The 17,596-nt window shown below is 61.5% G+C and overlaps 4 protein-coding genes across 5 annotated transcripts; 2 read left to right on the top strand and 2 right to left on the bottom strand.

The window, feature by feature from the left end:
* The first annotated feature begins 94 nt into the window (after positions 1-94).
* Positions 95-1,634, top strand: LOC147597743 (coenzyme Q-binding protein COQ10 homolog B, mitochondrial-like). The gene is made up of 5 exons (XM_086766742.1): positions 95-326; positions 417-509; positions 601-790; positions 1,015-1,116; positions 1,229-1,634. The coding sequence occupies exons 1-5, from the start codon at positions 202-204 to the stop codon at positions 1,397-1,399; spliced, it is 681 nt and encodes a 226-aa protein (XP_086622868.1). The 5' UTR covers positions 95-201; the 3' UTR covers positions 1,400-1,634.
* A 266-nt stretch (positions 1,635-1,900) lies between these two features.
* On the top strand, positions 1,901-6,307 carry MLX (MAX dimerization protein MLX). 2 transcript variants are annotated; one of them, XM_086766698.1, is made up of 8 exons: positions 1,901-1,954; positions 2,238-2,274; positions 2,430-2,519; positions 2,828-2,934; positions 3,183-3,282; positions 3,544-3,643; positions 4,069-4,270; positions 4,675-6,307. In XM_086766698.1, exons 1-8 carry the CDS (start codon positions 1,910-1,912, stop codon positions 4,729-4,731), a joined length of 738 nt encoding a protein of 245 aa, XP_086622824.1. In that variant the 5' UTR covers positions 1,901-1,909; the 3' UTR covers positions 4,732-6,307. The 2 variants fall into 2 exon arrangements, with proteins under 2 accessions (XP_086622824.1, XP_086622822.1); XM_086766696.1 differs by lacking the exon at positions 4,675-6,307 and having other exon boundaries at positions 4,069-4,668.
* Positions 6,308-6,519: 212 nt separating this feature from the next.
* PSMC3IP (PSMC3 interacting protein) lies at positions 6,520-9,052 on the bottom strand. The gene is made up of 8 exons (XM_086766699.1): positions 8,959-9,052; positions 8,767-8,873; positions 8,602-8,691; positions 8,421-8,532; positions 8,151-8,296; positions 7,628-7,681; positions 7,142-7,201; positions 6,520-7,052 (listed from the first exon to the last, which is right to left on the bottom strand). Exons 1-8 carry the CDS (start codon positions 8,990-8,992, stop codon positions 6,993-6,995), a joined length of 663 nt encoding a protein of 220 aa, XP_086622825.1. The 5' UTR covers positions 8,993-9,052; the 3' UTR covers positions 6,520-6,992.
* Positions 9,053-9,729: 677 nt separating this feature from the next.
* RETREG3 (reticulophagy regulator family member 3) lies at positions 9,730-17,575 on the bottom strand. The gene is made up of 9 exons (XM_086766758.1): positions 17,265-17,575; positions 16,291-16,397; positions 15,047-15,077; positions 13,760-13,886; positions 13,020-13,104; positions 12,459-12,596; positions 11,879-11,952; positions 11,386-11,518; positions 9,730-10,867 (listed from the first exon to the last, which is right to left on the bottom strand). The coding sequence occupies exons 1-9, from the start codon at positions 17,459-17,461 to the stop codon at positions 10,434-10,436; spliced, it is 1,326 nt and encodes a 441-aa protein (XP_086622884.1). The 5' UTR covers positions 17,462-17,575; the 3' UTR covers positions 9,730-10,433.
* Between the last annotated feature and the right edge of the window lie 21 nt (positions 17,576-17,596).

Below are 17,596 nucleotides of genomic sequence, written 5' to 3'. Positions count from 1 at the left end.
CCCCCCCCCCGCCGGCTCCCGCTGTGGGCATCGCCCCGGCTCTGGGGGATGCGGGGGCCGGGGGTTCCGGGACTGGTCCGGTTCTTGCTTCCCCCTCCGCAGCCCCCGGGACCCCCGGTGCGGCCGGGGCCCCGCACGGTGCGGCCGGAGCCGCCCCGTGGGCGGGGGAGGAGGCGGAGCGGCCGGTCCCGCCCCCTCGCGATGTCACCGGGCGCACGAGACCGTCCCGCTCCGGTACCGGCGGGACAGAGCCGAGCCATGGCCGGGTGCGGGCGGACGCTGCTCGGGGCGCTGCGGGCGGCGGCGGGCGGCGGGGCCGCCTCCCGGTGAGACAGCGCCGGCGGAGCCGGTGTCCCGGTGCGGGGCCGGTGTCCCGGTGCAGCGGAGCCGGTCCTCTGACCCTCTCGCCCCTCCAGGTGTCTCGGCATCCCCCATTCCGCACCGGCGCGGGCGTTCCTGATCCCGGCGGGCACCGGCCCCAGCGGGCACTGGGAGCAGCGGGTTCTGGGGTGAGTCCTCCCAGCGCCCCGGGGTCCCGGTCCCGCGGGGGCACCGGCTGGGCTGCGCGGCCCCCGGCCCTGACCCCCGCCTCCGGCCCAGGTACTCGGCGGAGCAGATGTACGAGCTGGTGGCCAACGTGGGCGAGTACCGGCTCTTCGTGCCCTGGTGCCGCCGCTCGGCCGTGCTGTCCCGCCGCGGGCAGGTGCTGCGGGCAGAGCTCGAGGTCGGCTTCCCGCCTCTCCTGGAGCGCTACGTCTCCGAAGTCTTCCTGGGCTCCCGGCGGATCCGGGTAGGCAAGGCAGGACCGGGGCGCTTGCGCGTCCCACTGCGGCGCGGGGCCTCAGGCTACGGAGACCCCAGCAGCTCTGTGAGGCCTGGGGCGCTGGGGCATCCCAGCCTGCGGACACACGGGGCGGGGGCCAGGCCGGACCTCGCGCGCTTTGGGAGCGGAGCGGCCTCCCGAGCGGCGCCGGGTCGCACCGCCCCGGCCCCATCGCCGTCTCCCTGCCGCAGGCCGTGAGCCGGGACGGCCGCCTCTTCAGGCACCTGGAGACGCAGTGGCGGTTCGGGCCGGGGCTGCCCGGACGGACGGACACCTGCGCGCTGGACTTCTCGGTGAGAGCCTGGCCCCTGCGCAGGGTCTGCTGGGGCAGGGGGGGCTGCGGGCAGCTCCGGCTGCTGCCCGCCCGCTGCGCCAAGCCCCCAGCGCCTTCCCGCTCCCCGCCAGGTCTCCTTCGAGTTCAGGTCGGCGCTGCACTCCCGGCTGGCCGGGCTGTTCCTGGACGAGGTGGCCAAGGAGATGGTGTCGGCCTTCGAGGGCCGGGCGCGGGCGCTGTTCGGGCCGCAGGCTGCCGCCCTGCCCTGCCCGCGCCGGCGCGCAGCGGCGTGCCGGGCCTGAGCGCGTCGCGGCCTCGACGGGACGACGCTCCTCGGCGCTCGCTGCCGGCGTCGGCTGGACTCCGCCGTCGGCGCTGCGCGGGGCCTCGCGCTATTTATGTCTATTTAACCCACGCGGGGATAATTTATTTCTCCAGGCCCGCGGCTGCCCCACGCCCGGGCGGCCGCTGGCACAAACGGCGCCGGGGAGCGCGCGGTGCCCCCCTGTCCCCCCCCAATAAACCCCAGTGCGGACACACCGGCGCCGGCCTCCCTCTCGCCTCCCCGGGGGCTCGGGGCGGCTCCGCGGCCGCCGCCCCCCCCCCCCGCCCCCGGTTGGCAGCGCCGGGCCCCCGCGGGCGGCGGACTCTGCCCCCGGCCCGCCGCTCTTGCGTCACCGTGACGTCAGGGCGGTTACGACAGCGCAGGGGCACCGAGCGGGCGGCGCTGAGGGCGCCCCCTGGCGGCGCGGCGGAGAACCGCGTCTCCCCGTCGGCCCCCGCGGCGGTCACATGACCGGGGCGGGCGGAAGATGGCGGAGCCGTCCGGCGCCGCGGCCGACGACTCGTGGGGGAAGGTGGGTCCGTCCGCCGGGACCGGGCCGGCCGGGCGCCGCGGAGGGCGGCTCCGTGTGCGCGGGGCTGCGGGCGGGGGCGGTGGGATGGCGGCGGGGCGGGCGCGGGGCGGGGCGGGGGGAGTCGAGGGTAAAGGCTCGGGGAGAGGCACGAGCGGCAGGGTCAAGGGTCAAGGCGAGGGGCGGAGGGCAGAGGTCAGCGAGTGCGCGGCTACCGGCGCTCGGGGGGAGCGGGGGCGCTGCCCCGGCCCCGCTGACGCCTGTCCTCCCGCCGGCCCCGCGCAAGGTGGACGCGGCCTGCAGCGACAATGGCCTGGACACGGGTAGGTGCCCGCAGCGCCCGGCCCCGCGCGGCCTCGGCGGCTCCCGGTGACGGCGGCTGCCCGGCGACACCCCCCCACCCCTTCCCCCCATCCCCTCCGCGCCCGGTCGCACGCCCCGGGGTCCGTCGCTTGCTCAGGGAGGCCTCTCCTTCCAGCGCTCTTCGTGGACAACGCTCGGAAAGGAAGCATGGTGTCGCGGGCCAACAGCATCGGCTCCACCAGCGCCTCCTCCGTCCCCAACACAGGTGGGCCCGCGGGCTTCGTCCTTCCGCTCGCCGCCGCGCCCAGCGGGGCTTCCCGCGGCGTTCGCAGCAGGGAACCGCTCAGGTTCGGACGCCTCCCCGAGGGAGCTGCAGGCGTCTTCCTCCCGCCCGGCTCCGCGGGGAAAGGGAGAGGGTCGGCAGGGCCCCTCGCAGCGTTTGTCCTTGGCCTGACCTCTGGAGCTGGCCGCCGCCCTCGGGGCACGGCGCTGTCGCCCCTTCCGTGCGCCTCCGCGCGTCGGGACCTCACCGGTCCGGCTTCCTCCCACTCAACGCGAGTTCTCTCCGCGCAGACGACGAGGACAGCGATTATCACCAGGAGTCCTTCAAGGAGTCGTACAAGGACCGGCGCAGGCGGGAGCACACTCAGGCGGAGCAGAAGAGGCGAGACGCCATCAAGGTAACCCGAGAGGCTGCCCGTGCTCCGCAAGAGCGGCGACTCGCTGGCTCTCGGGGCCCCGCGGCACCCAGCACCCCGCTCTTTGCAGCGCCTTCCCCCTTCTGTTTTCGCGCCCTCCCCAAACGCGAGCGTGCTGGGAGCCAGCGTGGCGCTGGCTGGCTGCGCGGGGGGAGCTGGCGTTCGACGCCTTTTGGAACAGCCAGTCTCACGCTGCTGAACTGCAACTCCGTGGCTCTGCTTCCCCACAGAAAGGCTACGATGACTTGCAGGCCATCGTTCCTACCTGCGAGCAGCAGAATTTCTCCATAGGCTCCCAGAAGCTGAGCAAGGCCATCGTCCTCCAGAAAAGTGAGTCTCGAGGATGAGCAGAGGGAAGGGAGTGCTATGAACCCCAAAACACCTCGCCAGAGCCATGCGGGGCGGAGGTTCAGCACTTGGGGACCTTCTGGTGTGACGATGCTCCGGGGGTGCCCAGCTGCCGGCCGCCTCCCCGAGGAGAATCGGGGCAGCCAGGGCGCGGGCGCCCCGGGGCGTCGCCTGCCACCTTCAGCAGGGATCCCGGGGGCTCGTGTGCGCTCTCGAATCCTCACTTTGTATTGTCGTGCTCAGCCATTGACTACATCAATTTCCTGCACAAGGAAAAGAAGAAGCAAGAGGAGGAGGTTTCTACCCTCAGGAAAGACGTGATGGCCTTGAAGATCATGAAAGTGTAAGGGAAGAGCTGGGGGCTGCTGCCCTCTTTTTTCCCCGCTGTCTTTCCCCCCCCGTCGGTTCAAGGCTCCGTGGACGCACTCAGTGCTCCGCAGGCGGCCTGGCACCCTCGGCACCAACCCCGTCCCTGCCCGCTGTCGTCGTTTCTCCTCCAGCGGCTCGTCAGCGTGGGTCCGTGCCAGGTCGGGTGGTGGTGTTCGGTGCGATGGTGGATCTGAGTCAGAAAATGAATCCGCTCCCGGTGTCGGGAGCGGCTGCAGCTCCCCCCCCCGTTTATTTACGGGCAGGATCCTCTGCAAACTCACTCTCGTTCCCAACGGCCCGTGATGGGCAGCGAGCTCTGCGCGCGCAGCGGCGCAGAAGCCGGGCATGCCAGGGGGGTCTCACTTCGCTGCTGAACACAGGGTGCTTGGCTCGTTTCAGGAACTACGAGCAGATTGTGAAAGCTCACCAGGACAACCCGAACGAGGGGAAGGACCAGATCTCTGACGAGATGAAGTTCAACGTGTTTCAAGGCATTATGGATTCCTTGTTCCAGTCCTTCAACGCCTCCATCTCGGTAACGAGTTTTCAGGAGCTCTCGGCTTGCGTCTTCAGCTGGATTGAGGAGCACTGCAAGCCCCAGGTGGGTGCGGGAGCCGCGGGTGGGCTGGTGCCATGGCGGAGGGAAGTGAGGCAGAGCCCGTTGCGCCCGCAGTGTGACTGTCCCCTCTCCTGGGGCTTCTGAAAGCGCAGCGTGTGATCAGTGCCAGACTGGGGCAGGCCAGGGGCGTAGCGGGGACAGCCACAGCTCTCCCCAGTTCAGTTGCTGGACTGGTTTGGTGTTGAAAGCTGGCCAGGATCAAACAGAGTTCAGGAGGGTCCTGCTTGTTCCCCATCACGCCCTCGGGACACGGACGGGCTTTCTGGGAATTAAGGAACCTCTGAGAGGGGCAGGCGCTCGGGGAGGGCCAGGAGGAGAGGTGGGAGTGACCGGGGCTGGGCCGTTCCTCCCCTGCAACAACTGACGGCATCTCCTCTCTGCCGCAGACGCTGCAGGACATCGTCATCGGGGTCCTGCACCAACTGAAGAGTCAGCTCTACTGAGCCTCCCCCCTGCAGCGCCAGCGGCTCCGGGGCTGCCGCCGCCTCCGCACCCGCGGGGACGGGCACCTCCTGCCCAGGGGCCTGGGTGACGGGCGCCAGGAAAGGCCGGGCCATCTCCCTCGTGGCTGTTTGTAAAGTTTCTCGGAATTATTTATTGTATTAACTACAAAACCAAAAAAAAGGCTGTGCAGGCACCTCTGCGCCACAGTCGGTATTACCAAATATTTGTAGGAACTTAGGAAAGGGGGAAAAAAAAAAAAGTGTGGATTGAGTAGAGGGCTTTTCAAGGTGCCAGAGAAGCTGTAGCTCGGGCAGGCGCGGCGAGGCGGGGGGTGCCCGTGCCGCCGACTCTCCGCTGCGGAGCGGATCTGCTCTGTAACCTCAGGCCTCCGCTACACCCCCTCCTCGTCCCAGGGGAGGGGGGAACGCAAGAGGAATGCATGCTAAAAGCCGTTGGTTGCTGTTAAAATGGACTAGGAGTAGGCTTCTCCCCTCGCTGCAGGCTTTCTCCTCCCTCCCCCCGGAGCAGCTCTTTCAGGGCAGGATTTTTAAGCTGCGTGGATGCTGGGGGGAAGCCTGGCAGCACCCGTCGCTGCCAGGGAGACAGTTACTCGGCACAGAGCTGGCGTCGCGCGCTGGTGATGTGCTGAAATCTCTTCTGCTGTAGCCGTAGTTCCTTTGAAGGAGAAACGGGAGGGAGCTTTGTGCGCAGGCTTTTCCTGCTCGCGCGGGTGAGCGCCGAAACGTTTTTGGCTTCAGCTGGCTTCAGGTTTTGACGTGGCCGTACCGATCGGGAAGGATCCTCCTTAGAATGTTTATCTACGCGCACACACACACACATAACCAGCCTTGAGTTAATTTTTTTGTTTTTATAAATCACTGCAATCATCCTGAAGTACTCTCAGTGTCAGCTTTGCAGACAGATGCTCTCGGGGACACTTTTTTAACCCGTCACATGCCGCTGCTCTGGCCAACGCAGACGCTTCGCGGCGCGGTGTAGCCGCTGCCCGGGCGCTGGTTGTTCACCATAACGATTGTACCGGGGCTCCTCCAGCGCGGTGACGGTGGCAGCAGGATTTGTTCGCTGTAATCAGGTCCGTGCTCCCGCTCCAGGGGTAGCGGACATTTATTTTACGCGTTTTTTTCCACTGTTGCTGAGGTAGCGCTCATCTCTGAATGACGTGGTTTGAACGCTGCGGCATGAGAATGTTTAAGCTCCTGCTTCTACCCGCATTTACCAGCGGAGAACCCACCCCTGCCTGTGGGTGCCCTTTCCAATGCCGCGGAAGCCCCAGCGCAAAACCCCTGCGGCGACGCGCATCACCGCTAAAGCGCACGCAGGCAGCTGTGCCTCCCCTGGCAGATGTTGCTTTGTGATGAAGAAAATCCCCTCTCTGGGGGAGCGGGCTGCGGCTCTGCGGCTGAACGAGGGGCGCAGCCTGAACCCCTGGAGACGCTGGGCCAGACGCTGCCTCCCACCTTGGGAGGAGGACATGGAGTTCTACAGACCTCACATGTGAAAGCGACGTATTTTTTTCTATTGTGAAAAGTAATTAAATTTTGCTGAATGTTGTAATGATTTTTCTGGTTTTATTTCTGTTGGCGAGTTCCTGGAGCCTTCCCCTAGAGCTGGGAGAGGCAGACGGGGTTTCTGGAAGCCCAGCCCGGCCCTCGTGGCTCCTGTTGCCAGCTCCTGGCTCTTGCCTTTCCCAGCCCTCGGGGCTGCTGCCACGCCGAGCCCCAGCCCTGCGCCTCTGAAGAGAGAAAAACGCCACAGCGCCGCGCAGCTGAACCAGAACCCTGCTGTTTAATGGATCGCGTCCTCGTGTAACGCCCAGTCGCGCTGCCAGAAGTGGCTGAAGTACACGCAGAGCTCCGCGGCCGTAACGGTCGCTCATCCGTTCGCCTCCTGAGGCGCTCGCTTCCTTTTCCTACTGGAACACCGGGGACTCCACAGCAGTGGAGCGGCACAGCCCCCCGGGGGGACACCCGGCCCCCGCAGCACCGAAGGGCGGGGAGCAGTAACAATCCCTCTGCGCGCGAGACGACGCGAGGGCCCAGCGCCGAGTCGCTGACCTCAACCACCCCGCCAGCTGCAAAGCATTTTGAAACAAACGCACAGGAATAGGCAGGACCAGACCAAGGCCTGCAAAAAAAAAAAACCACCAAAAAAAAAAAAGAGGGGAAAAAAAAACAAACCCCAACACAACTGAGTTTCAGCATCAGCTCCTCCTCCCTGGGGAAAAGACTCCCCGCGCGCCTCACACAGCCGCCGGCAGCGTGACGTTGTGGTCCTCGTCCGTCTCTATCCCGACCTCCTCCTGTACGAGCACAGAGCGGCTCGGCAGGGCGGGCGGCAGGGCTGCTGCTGCCCCAGGGCTGCCAGGCAGAGCCCGGCCTCGGTACTTACAAAAAACTGCTTCTTGCTTTTGGGGTACCCCTCCAGGATGGCGTCCAGCAGCTCAGTGGCCTGGCGAGACAGGGGCACCGCGAGGGCTGCGGGGTGGCCGCGCCGAGGTTGGGCAGCCCCGCTACGGCTGGGGGGGACCGTCCCCCGTCGAGGGGGGTGACAGTGCGAGACCAGCTCTCCGTAACGCAAGGAGTCTGGTTTGTTTCCCCAGGACAGGCAGAGCCCTGCAGGGCGTCGCGTATTTTGACACGGCCTTTTCGCAGGGGGGCGGCTCAGTGCCCGCAAGCTTTCCCCAAACGCGCCTGGCTCCCCGGGGCAGCGCCAAGCGCAGCTGGCGCAGCACGGCCTGCTCGCCTGGGGTCTCCTGGCCAGCGCCGCCGCAGCGGGAAGGCGCTCACCTCGCACAGGGGCTGCTCCCTGAGCTGCCCAGTCCCCGCCGCCTCCCGGCGCCGTCCCCCCCGCCCCGCTCGAAGGCACGGCCGTTACCATTCGCTTCCTCCTCCGCCACTCCTTGCAGTACAGCTTCTGCTCGCTGCAGACCTGCAGACAGTAACACGGAGTGAGAGCAGCCCAGGCGGCAGCTGCCCCACGAAGCCGTCGTAAGCCCCCAGGGCGGGGAGCGCCTGCTGCCAAGGGCCCACCAGCCGTCCCAGTTACAGCCGTTGCGTTATTTAACAGCACAAGGAGCTCACGAAGCCCCCGTGGAGGTGCGAGCCTCTCTGCGAAACGCGTCACCTGAGACACGAAAAGACGGAACTGAGCACGTGGCGGGTGACTGCCCAAAGCAAAGGTCTGCAAAGAAGGGGCAGCTCAGGCTGTTTCCTAAAGACGCCCTGAGAGTCCTCGCCATCGCACCCACGGCCATGGCTGGCACACGGGCCCCGCGGAGCTGCACAGGTCCCACACAGCCCCCTGCCCCCGTTGTACCGGTGTCAGTTTGGTACAATCGGCCCAGCCCTGGCCTGGCCCCTGCTGCTGGTGCTCAGCTCAGCGCCAGGCAGCTCCTCACCTTCTCTTTTTCTTCCGGAGTCACGTGGTTGGTGGCAGACTTAATCCTCTCCAGTTTCTCTGTGTAACTTGCACAGTCCTTCCTCAGCTGCTCAATCTCTCTGGCCATCTCAGGGGTTGTCATGGAGCTGTTCAGGTCCTTCAGCTCTGGAAGGAAGGCACCGATCACCCGCAGCACCAACAGCCCGGCAGCCAGGGCACAGCCGCCCGTACCCGCAGGGCCACCAGCCGCTCCCGGTGCCGCGGCGGGGCGGGCAGCGCGCGCGCTCACCCGCCTCCATTTGCCGGCAGCTCTGCTGCACCGCCTGCACCTTGGCGGAGAGCGCGGCGATCTCCTCATCCAGGCCACGCAGCTCCGCGTCGCTGGCGGCCGGCAGCTGCTCCTGCGGCGAGGCGGCGGGTCAGCGGGGGTGGGCCGGTGGAGGCAGCCCCCCCCGGGGCCGGGGGCTCACCTGGTCGGCGAAGTAGATCTTCTGCTTCCCGTAAGCCTTCTCGCGGAGGCGGCCCTGCTGCGCCAGCTGCTCCAGCGCCTTCACCACGGCCTGCGGGACGAGCGGGGGTCAGCCGTGCCCCCCGCCCCGCCCCGCGCCCCCCGGCCCGGGCCCGGCCCCGCTCACCGCTTTGCCCAGCCCGTGCTCCCGCTGCAGGTTCCCGAAGGCGTCCTGGGCGCTGTACGGCCGGTTCTGCTCCCGCAGGTACCGCAGCAGGACGGCGGCGGCGCCTCCTGAGGGACAGCCCGCCGGTCACCCGCGGCCGCCGGAGACAGCCGGCACCGCGAACGGGAGGGCGGCGGCCGCCCCGATGCTCACCGCCCGCCGCGGGGCCCTCCCGGCCTTTGCTCATCCTCCGCCTCCGCTCGCCCCGCTCCCGCTCTGCCCGGCGTGATGACGCACTTCCGGCGCGCCGCCCGCTAATCCCGGAGCCCGAGGCCGACCGGCGGAGGTGAAGCCACGCCCCCCGGCCCCGCCCACCCCCGCCGCCGCCCGAGCCAGCGGCTCCGCAGCCCCGGGGCCCAGCGGCAACCGGTGGTGAACCGCCGCTGCCCGCCCCCGGCCCCGCTCCTGTGAAGTAACCGGTTAACGGCCCCCCTCCCCCGGGCACGGCGGCGGCGGGGCGAGCGCAGGCAGACAGACAGCAGCGGCTGCGGGGGTTTCCCTGAAACGGTTCGTTCTTTGCCGCACAAACGGGACCGAATCCGGTTCTATGGCTTAGAAAAAGCAACGGGAAAGCCGGGCGAGAAAGAGAGGGCGGAGGGGCTCGGAACAGGCTGCCGGTTCCTCTCCGCGAGCCCTTCGGTCAGGGGCGGCGCGGGCTGGCGGCCCCCGTTCCGGTCCCACCGGCGAGCGGGGGGTCCCCAGAACAAAAGCAGCCCGGCAGAGCGGCTCCCCCCTCTCCCCTCCTCCAGAAAACCGATCCCGAGCCGCTCCCCCAGAGGAAGCGTCGGCGGGAGCGCAGGATTGCCGCGGGCTGCGCCGAACGCGTGCTGGAGGAGCGCGGGGGGGGATTTTTTTAGCAAATTGTTAGTTTGTTATTTTAGGAAAGTTTAGGAAAGCAACACAAGAGCAGCTGCCACACGTAGATGTTCTCTGCAGGACTCTAGTCATCACAGTTGATGTCTTATTGCCGTTAGGTCTCTTACAAAATAGCGTCACTAGAAAGCTGGAACCGGAGAGGAGCGGTCATCGCAAGTCCAAACATCGCGGCTGTACACCGTCGCGTCCACGAACAGGAGCAAGGGGCTTGTTTCCGCCCGGAGGCTGGATATTGCTGGGAAAGGAGACTCGGATTCTGTGCGCGTTTGAGGAGCGGGGAAGGGTTGTCTGAAAGACAGAACAGCACGAAGTCCCAGACACGAAGTCTGAGGGGGAAACCAGTCCCGATCACCTGGTTATGCATCAGCCGCGGAAGGTCGGCTTCAAGATTGTTCTCGGCAACGCTAAGAGGGTCTGAGCGCTGGGCTGTGGAGCTGCAGACACCAGATTTATTGTCTGAGGTGAGGAAGTTTGGAGTAAGCAGCATCCCGGCAGACAGTGCAGGGCAACACACGGGTGATTGTGGAGCTATCACATCAACGTCTTTTCCCTACGAATTACCAGTGCAGTTTATTTTAAAATCCAAGCAAGGCTACAGAGTCACAAGTCACAGTGGTGTTCCCAGCCAGGACTGGCTATCACGTCACTCATACTCACACAGGAGACGATCTAGGTAAGTGTGCAAAGCTTCTCCTTCCAAGATTCCCCTCAACGATGCGCAGTAGAAAACCGGAGGGAAGCGGTGGGATGGCTTACTGGCCCCGGGAGCCAGCAGGATCCAGCTGGTTCAGCTCGGACTGATCCAGCAGTTCAAAGTCATCCCCTTCCGCATCAGTGTCCAAGTCCGAGCTGGCCGTTCTAAGATAAGTCTTTGCTCCTCTCTGGGGATTGTCGCTGCGCGAGGAACCTGGCTGAGGGGCTCCTGACAGCGCAAGCTGTATCATCCCCCTGGTGACGAAGCCAGCTATGTTGTTAGTGAGATTCTGTACAGATGGCAGCGCGACGGATTCGTCCTGCTCGTAAGGGAGGTGCAGGTCTTCTGTTCCTTGCGAGCGGTAAGCCAGGCTTGGGATTCCAATGCTGGTGTCGTCTTCATCGTCTATGCCAGTGGCTTCCGGGTTTATGGAAGGGAAGTCAGGGAGATCCCTGGCAAAAGATTCTTCTGGGTCACTGTGACCGTCCAGGTCTAGAGGAGGAGAAAGCGCTTTAAATACACAGCGTACGGCAAGCACCCTGCAGGCAAAGGCACAGAAAAGCCGCGCCGATCCCCCAGACAGCCTGTCGCTGTCATCGCCCAGACCAGGGTCTTTCACCTCCCCCTCACACAGCTATTTGGGATGCCTGCTGCCCTCCCGTTCTCCTGCAGGGAATGCGGATGCTGGACCAGACAGCTTCTGCCGGAGGAAAGCACCCCCTCCCAGCCTCTGCACTCCAACCTGTATCCCTACAGCCGGAGTCGCGCAGAGCTGGATCTGCCTTTGAAGAGCAGCTGGCATTGCTCTACTAAAGCACCACAGGAATTAAGAAAGAAGATCAGTTCTGAACAAATAGGTAGTTGCATCTCATCTCAGCCAGCAAGACAGACATCAAACAGCGAGACCTCAAGGAGAAAAGGCAATGAACGCATCCTCCCTCCCTCCCACCCGTCACAGCGGCGCCTGCTCAGCTTTCTGCCCCTTCCAGAAAGTGCCCGTTTCCTCTCACCTTCTGATCCCTCTGTCAGGGGAGTCTGGCCCCTCGAAAGGTTAAATATCCCATTTTCAGTGTAGGAAACCTCAGCGTCCGAATGCTCTGAGTCAGAGATGGTTAGTTCCTTGGCGACCACAGAGTCATCCAGCTTTGAAACAGGAGATAAAATTGAAAACATCAACACGGGAAAGCTTACTGCTGTGCCTCAAGACAACACACATCATCCAGCGGCCACCAGTTAAACCCAGTCCTCATGGGAGGCTGGTACCTGAGGCTCATTTCACACTTTACTGCTCAGCCTAGAAGACCGGAGTTGGGATGAGCAGTGCTGGACGTACTTAAGTGAGACAGAACAGGAAAGACCTCTCTAAAAGGAGAATTTCCTCTGGTTTTCCATCACAACTCAGCCGCACCGTGCTGGATACAGGGCCACGCACTGCACAGCCACGCAACCTGGCGAGTTTGTTCTGTTCAGCTGAGCTTTTCTATTTCCGAGACGCTTCGTTACCTTGGGACAGAAGGCGGCAAGCTCCTCTTCGCTGTCGCTCCCATCATCCGCAGCCTCCTGGGATCGGCCACGCACTGCCAGAAACCAGAGTCAGAGCTGATTATTGCTGCTAGGACAGGAGTCTGTACAGGACCGGCCTTACGCCGAGCAGAAAAGCCCTAAACTGGCAAGCTTGGACATAACGTAACACAGCGTGCTTTCTTCCACAGCAGAGCAACGTGATCATTTCTGACTTGGGCTGCTGCAGATCTTTTTCTGAGATGACCACATTTATAGCAGCTACCTTGCACTGAGTCCTTTCTTTTTTTTTCAGTGCGACTGCAGTATGGAATGCGCAGTTCTGGCAGCTGAGAAACAGCGCGGCTCAGCACCACAAAGAGCTTACACCAACTGCTAACTGGGAGATGCCTGCGGAGGCAGAGCTGCCTCGCTTCCTTCCCAAAGCGGTTGCGAGTGTTTGCCAAGGGTGCTGGAGCGACTGCCGTGCCGTGCTCGCAGCCCTGTCCCGCTCCAAGACCGGCGGCTCGATTCACAGGCTGCTTTGGGTAGCAAGGGTCAGAAACACGCTACAGAAACTTACGTTGCTTCTCACGCTGCTTTGATATCATGTAGCCTCGAACGCTGAAATCCAGCCGCTGCAGAGCTGGCTCCAGCTTCATGTACATGCGCTGCCCCAGTCTGTGGTACACAGCAAGGGGCCACAGCAGGATGAAGAGCACTGAGGTAAGTGGGAAGGCTGATTAGAAGTTGGTTCAGGATGCTACTCGGCAAACCTCTTGCCCATTTTGCAATGCGCTGTCACACACACAGCATGCGAGATCTGAGTACGGAAGGCATTGCTGCGGGAGGCAGTGAGAATCGGTGCAACCACCTCCGCCAATTTAACAAAATTGAGAGGCCAACCTATTAGCGCTCAGATCTGTAGTTACTAAGCACTCAAACATGTTCTCTCTGGACCAGAGACCTTAGAGTCCTGGTCAAGAACCACCACATTCCAAGCAGAACGTATTATTTTACATTTTAAAGCCATTCACACAAGCTTTGCTTTGAGCAGAAGAGCCCCGTCCCTCAGACATTCCGATCCCACTGCTCTCTTCCCCTTTTCACTCCTAAGTCCGTACTGGCACAGAGATCTACTTACACAGCAAGTACGAGAGCAGGAGTCCAGGGATATACTGGCCCAGGACAGCCAGGAAAGTGAAGACTCCACACACTAGAAGGCAAAACTGAAGAGATGGGAGACAGTGAGTTTCTGAGGTAAAGCAGGGGATTCACTCAGTTCTTGATCGTCTTGTTCTCTGCAAATTCTAGGTCAGGTCATAATTCTAATGACAGCGAAGCCTTCCTAGCGCTCCACTGCCCCGCTCTAGGGCTGGCGCAGACACAGGAGGTATCTGGCTTCAGAGCGACAGGCAGTGTACCAGGGCCTCTGCCTCAGAAAATGGGGGGCTTCCCAAAGCAGGTATGTGAAAGGCAAGGAAGAGGCTAAAGACAGAACTCTTGGAGGTGAAAAGGGCAAGGACAGTACCACTGTATTACAGGTTCCTCTTTGCATAAGCCTCAAAAAAAAAAGAAGAAAAAAGCTTGACACACTTTCTCAAACCGTTAAAATCCAATGAGGGAGATGAGTTTGACAGCCACTTTGAAAAGCTAGAAACCTCCAGAAGGAGCAGCTACATTCTCACTTCACCAGTGCAATCAACGTGCTGCTGCTCCTTTTCTCCTCCCTCCTCCACAACCACAACTATTCTGTCTGTGCTTTCTCCTCCTCCCATGGCGGAATGCATTCAGCCAGCGCTGGACGCCACCACAAAAGGACGCTAGCGGTCAGCAGAGGCTCCGCACCAAACATTTTATTTGCTGAGGTCTGTACATTCTTACCTTTCCAGGGTTTTGCCTCTTGAAAATGAAGAGATTACTTAAGAAGTTGGTCCCGGCCACCCATCCTTCAGCCAAATGGTGACAGAGTTCTGGCACTCCGAGCAGCCGAGGGTGAACGTATCCCCAGCTGCAGGGAAGGGAAGAATTCAGGAACAGGTATTACTGCATCGATGCCAGTACAGAAGTCATTTGTTACAAACACTTGTCTCAATACTGCCTCCTCTTCTCCCCCAGCTGCTGGGCTCTAGAGATGAGGGTCAGCCTGCCTTTCAAAACGCCACCTTGCCAAAAGCAGCACTTCTACATCCCGTTCTACAAGTCTCCCAGTTCTCCCACAGCAGCTAAGGAGCAGTAATTTCAGTCATTCAGTCTTTTGGCTCGGACTGGTTTCCATGCTACTGGAGGGAAAGGGCAGCGCAGAAGCAAATCAAGCGAATCCATTTGCTTTTTCTGCATTTATTTGGCCAACTACAACCCCAAGAATTCAGCAGGAGGTTTACAAGCAGCCTTCTACCTCAATATGTTCATTCACTTTAGAGGCATTGTCTTTGGCAAGTTCTATTAGTGCTTCTTAACTGCTTGTCAGAAGGTTAGGAAGAGCGATTCCTTTTGTACTTGGGCCTCCTGCAAAAAAAAAAAAAAAACCCAAAACTCAAGCAAACAAGAAAAAAGCCACACCAAACCAAAAAAACCTCTGTCATTTGGCAGCAGCTCAAGTGATTTAACCGGGAGCTGAGCCTCCAGCAGCACAGGCAGGCAGAAAGGTGTGTCCAGAGAGAGGAAGGTATTATTAGTATGACAACACCCCAGCATTTCTCAACCCATTATTAATGTTCCAGTCAGATCATAACTATGCAGTAACAACTTCTGGGACAAGCCTGTTAAACGTTCCCTGTGGAGTCTCAGAAGACTTCATTATTTTAAAAATAAATAAATAATTTTAAAAGTTGCTTTCCTGCTACTGGAAGCCCGTACAAAAGGAATTGCTTTTAAGGCAGCACCTCTGACTGACGGGTGCAGGGGGGAAGCGGCAGAGGCAATATTACAGCACTCAAGCAAGCGTTATTGGAGGTCGATATGAGGCCAAGATTCGGTATAACATAATGGTTTGGGCAAGCCAAAAACTTGTCACAGCGGCCTGAGAGCCCAGGGCTCCATCCTCCCGCCACTCGGTAGCTCCCTTCTCCCCCTTCCTTCCTCGCTCAAAGGAGCCAATGCTACAAGCACGTGCAGGTAATAACTACACCGTATCACAGCAAACAGCAGAGGATTCAATTAGTTTCCTACCTCTCATTGTCTAATTCATCAGGTCTTGCCACTAAAATATTAAGAACAGACACTACATTAGTTGCAAGGAATTTGCCATGAGAATGTTTAGCTCTTGGGATTTAAGTAAAGCTTTAATGAGCTGGGGAATACCTGGAACAGACATTAACTGTAATTAAGAATGGGGGATGCATCGCTCCGTAACACATTTTGAACGTGTACGTGTGACAGGACAAGACTGCAAGGGAGTCCCCTGGTTGCTCCTCAATATTTGTCGGACGTTGTCTGGAAGGCTGCTCTGGTTACAGCGACGGGAATTAGCAAAAAAGCCACCACTTCCCTCTCCCTCCCTTCCCCTGCACACACCCAGACGGCGAAGGAAGAACAGCTTGCTTACTGAGAGGCACCAGAGATTTAAGTCTTTCGACACTTTCTCACTCAAGCTGGGATTTGAAAAGTGACCCAGGGATGTACCAGTTATCCTGACAAATCGAAATGAAGGTTACGAGGGAGCGAGACAGACACTTCCTCATCACTTCAGCTACCGAGCCTGAGCCAAGCTGCTGCTAGAAACCGAGGAAAGCTTTAATGTCTTCCCAGGAACTACAGAGAACACAAGCCGAAGCAGCAAGTTGGGAGCTGCACTTGCTAGTTAGTTCGGGAACCACCTCTGAGAGAAAAACCAACGCGTCCGTGCAAAGCCAGTGAAATCCCGAGCTGCTAATAATGGGAGGATTCGTGAGCATATTAATACCACAAATGACAGACAGAGCTGCTTTGTTTACTGAAAGCTTTAGACTAACTTCATTAGCAGTCATTAAAGTGCCTCTCCTTCCCAAGAAATCTCTACTCAACAGCAAGAGCGGGACTCATCTTCATCCTAAAACACGAGGCTGGTTTATTACGGATTCTGAGGAACAACGCAGATGTATTCCACACACGCTTCCATTCCTTGCTCTTGTACCGAACACTTGGAAGGCGAATCACCGCTTCAAAACCTGCACTGGTTCACATGCACCAGATGTTTCAAGACGACGAGACAAACACCAGTGCCATAAGCACGAAAAGCTCTCCTTATCTTCATATAGGTTTGGATTTTCCAACTGCGGGAAGAACATGCCTACGGTGTTCTTGCCTGCTTCTAAACTCACAAAGCAAAAATTCCAGGATTGTAAGTATTTAACTCCAGGCAGTGCACGCCTGTATACCTCTAGGGCTAAAACACTGCTTGATTTGCTGGGATCAGCTCAAACGTTGCGACTCACCTCCAACTGCAGGCCAGATTTTGTTCTTCCACTGATCCACACAAACCACGACTATAAGGGTAAACGCAACCAGGAACAGCAAGCGAAGAGAAGTCAGAGCAAAAAACCTGCGGGGAAGAAACAAAGAAATCGGTACCGGCCAGATCTGTGCAGTAAACACAAAAGGAGTAACACAAACCAACTCAAACCGAATCGGTTGCTCAGTAACAGCTGTAGCCAGAGAAAAGTGAGCAAGGGTTTAATCAGTCAGTGCCAGGGTGGGGAGCTTATCAGGCAGTGCCGTCAGGCTGCCGGAGGGACCCTTATCTGCTCCTGCCGTTTCTAGCGCAAGAGCCCTGCTTCACAGCTTGGGAACCTGCTGCCCTTCCTCTACTGTTCACCAGAACAGCCTGGGTTTTGCCAACTGGATTTCTAATTTCAGTTCAGAAGGAAAAACACGCTGAGAGGGGACAGCGCCGACGCAGACATCGGCGCTTCCAGGTTCCTCCTCGCCTGCTGAGACGGGTGATGGACTCAAGCTCTCGGGCCAGCCAGCTGCTCCCAGCGCGGGAGGAACCGGCTGCTCCGCCCGGAGCCAGGCCTCGCTCACCCGGGCCCGGGAGAAGGGGGACGGGGACCGCCACCGCTCCGGCAGGCAGGGTGCCCGGCCGCCAGTGCCCTCCGAGCGCCCACCCGCCACCCACCGCCACGGGGGAAGGCCCGTCAGGGTAGAAAACAAAACCTCCCGCAGCCCAGGGCGTCCCGGCGGCTCCCGAGCGGCTGCGGGGAAGCCGAGCCGGGCCCGCGGGGACCCCCGCACCGCCCCCCCCCCCCGGCACTGGGTCTCGGCGGGAGCGCTCCGCGGCCCGGCGCCCCCGCAGGGGAGCGAACCCTGGTCCCGCCGGGGCGGCCTGCGCTCCCGCCTCTCGCCTCCCCGCCGCCCGGGCCCCGCCGCCGCCGCCGCCCGGGCCCCGCCGCCGCCGCCGCCCGCTCACCAGAAGAGGCCGTGCGCCGCCACCCACCACAGCGCGCTGCGGCCCGGCCGCTCCCACACCAGCGCGGCCTGCACGGCGCTCAGCAGCGGCTCGTAGGGCCCCAGGCGGCCCCGCAGGGCCGCGCTCAACGCCTGCACCCGCCGCTGCCGCTCGCCGGGCCCCGCCGCCGCCGCCGCCGCCGCCGCCGCCGCCGCCATGGCTCCCTCACGGCATCAACATCCCGCCGCCCCGCGCGCACGCTCAGCCGCCGCCGGTATGGCGGCCCCCGCTGCCCCAAGCGGAGCCACGCTGGGCGCCGCCATCTTGGCGCAGGCGCGGCCGCCGCCGCCGCC

The sequence above is a fragment of the Chlamydotis macqueenii genome, chromosome 25 (assembly GCF_036417535.1).
Source record: "Chlamydotis macqueenii isolate bChlMac1 chromosome 25, bChlMac1.mat, whole genome shotgun sequence".
In the NCBI taxonomy this organism is placed as follows: Eukaryota; Metazoa; Chordata; class Aves; order Otidiformes; family Otididae; genus Chlamydotis; species Chlamydotis macqueenii.
The sequence above is the reverse complement of the archived record's forward strand: the minus strand, read 5'-3'. Positions and strand labels throughout refer to the sequence as shown.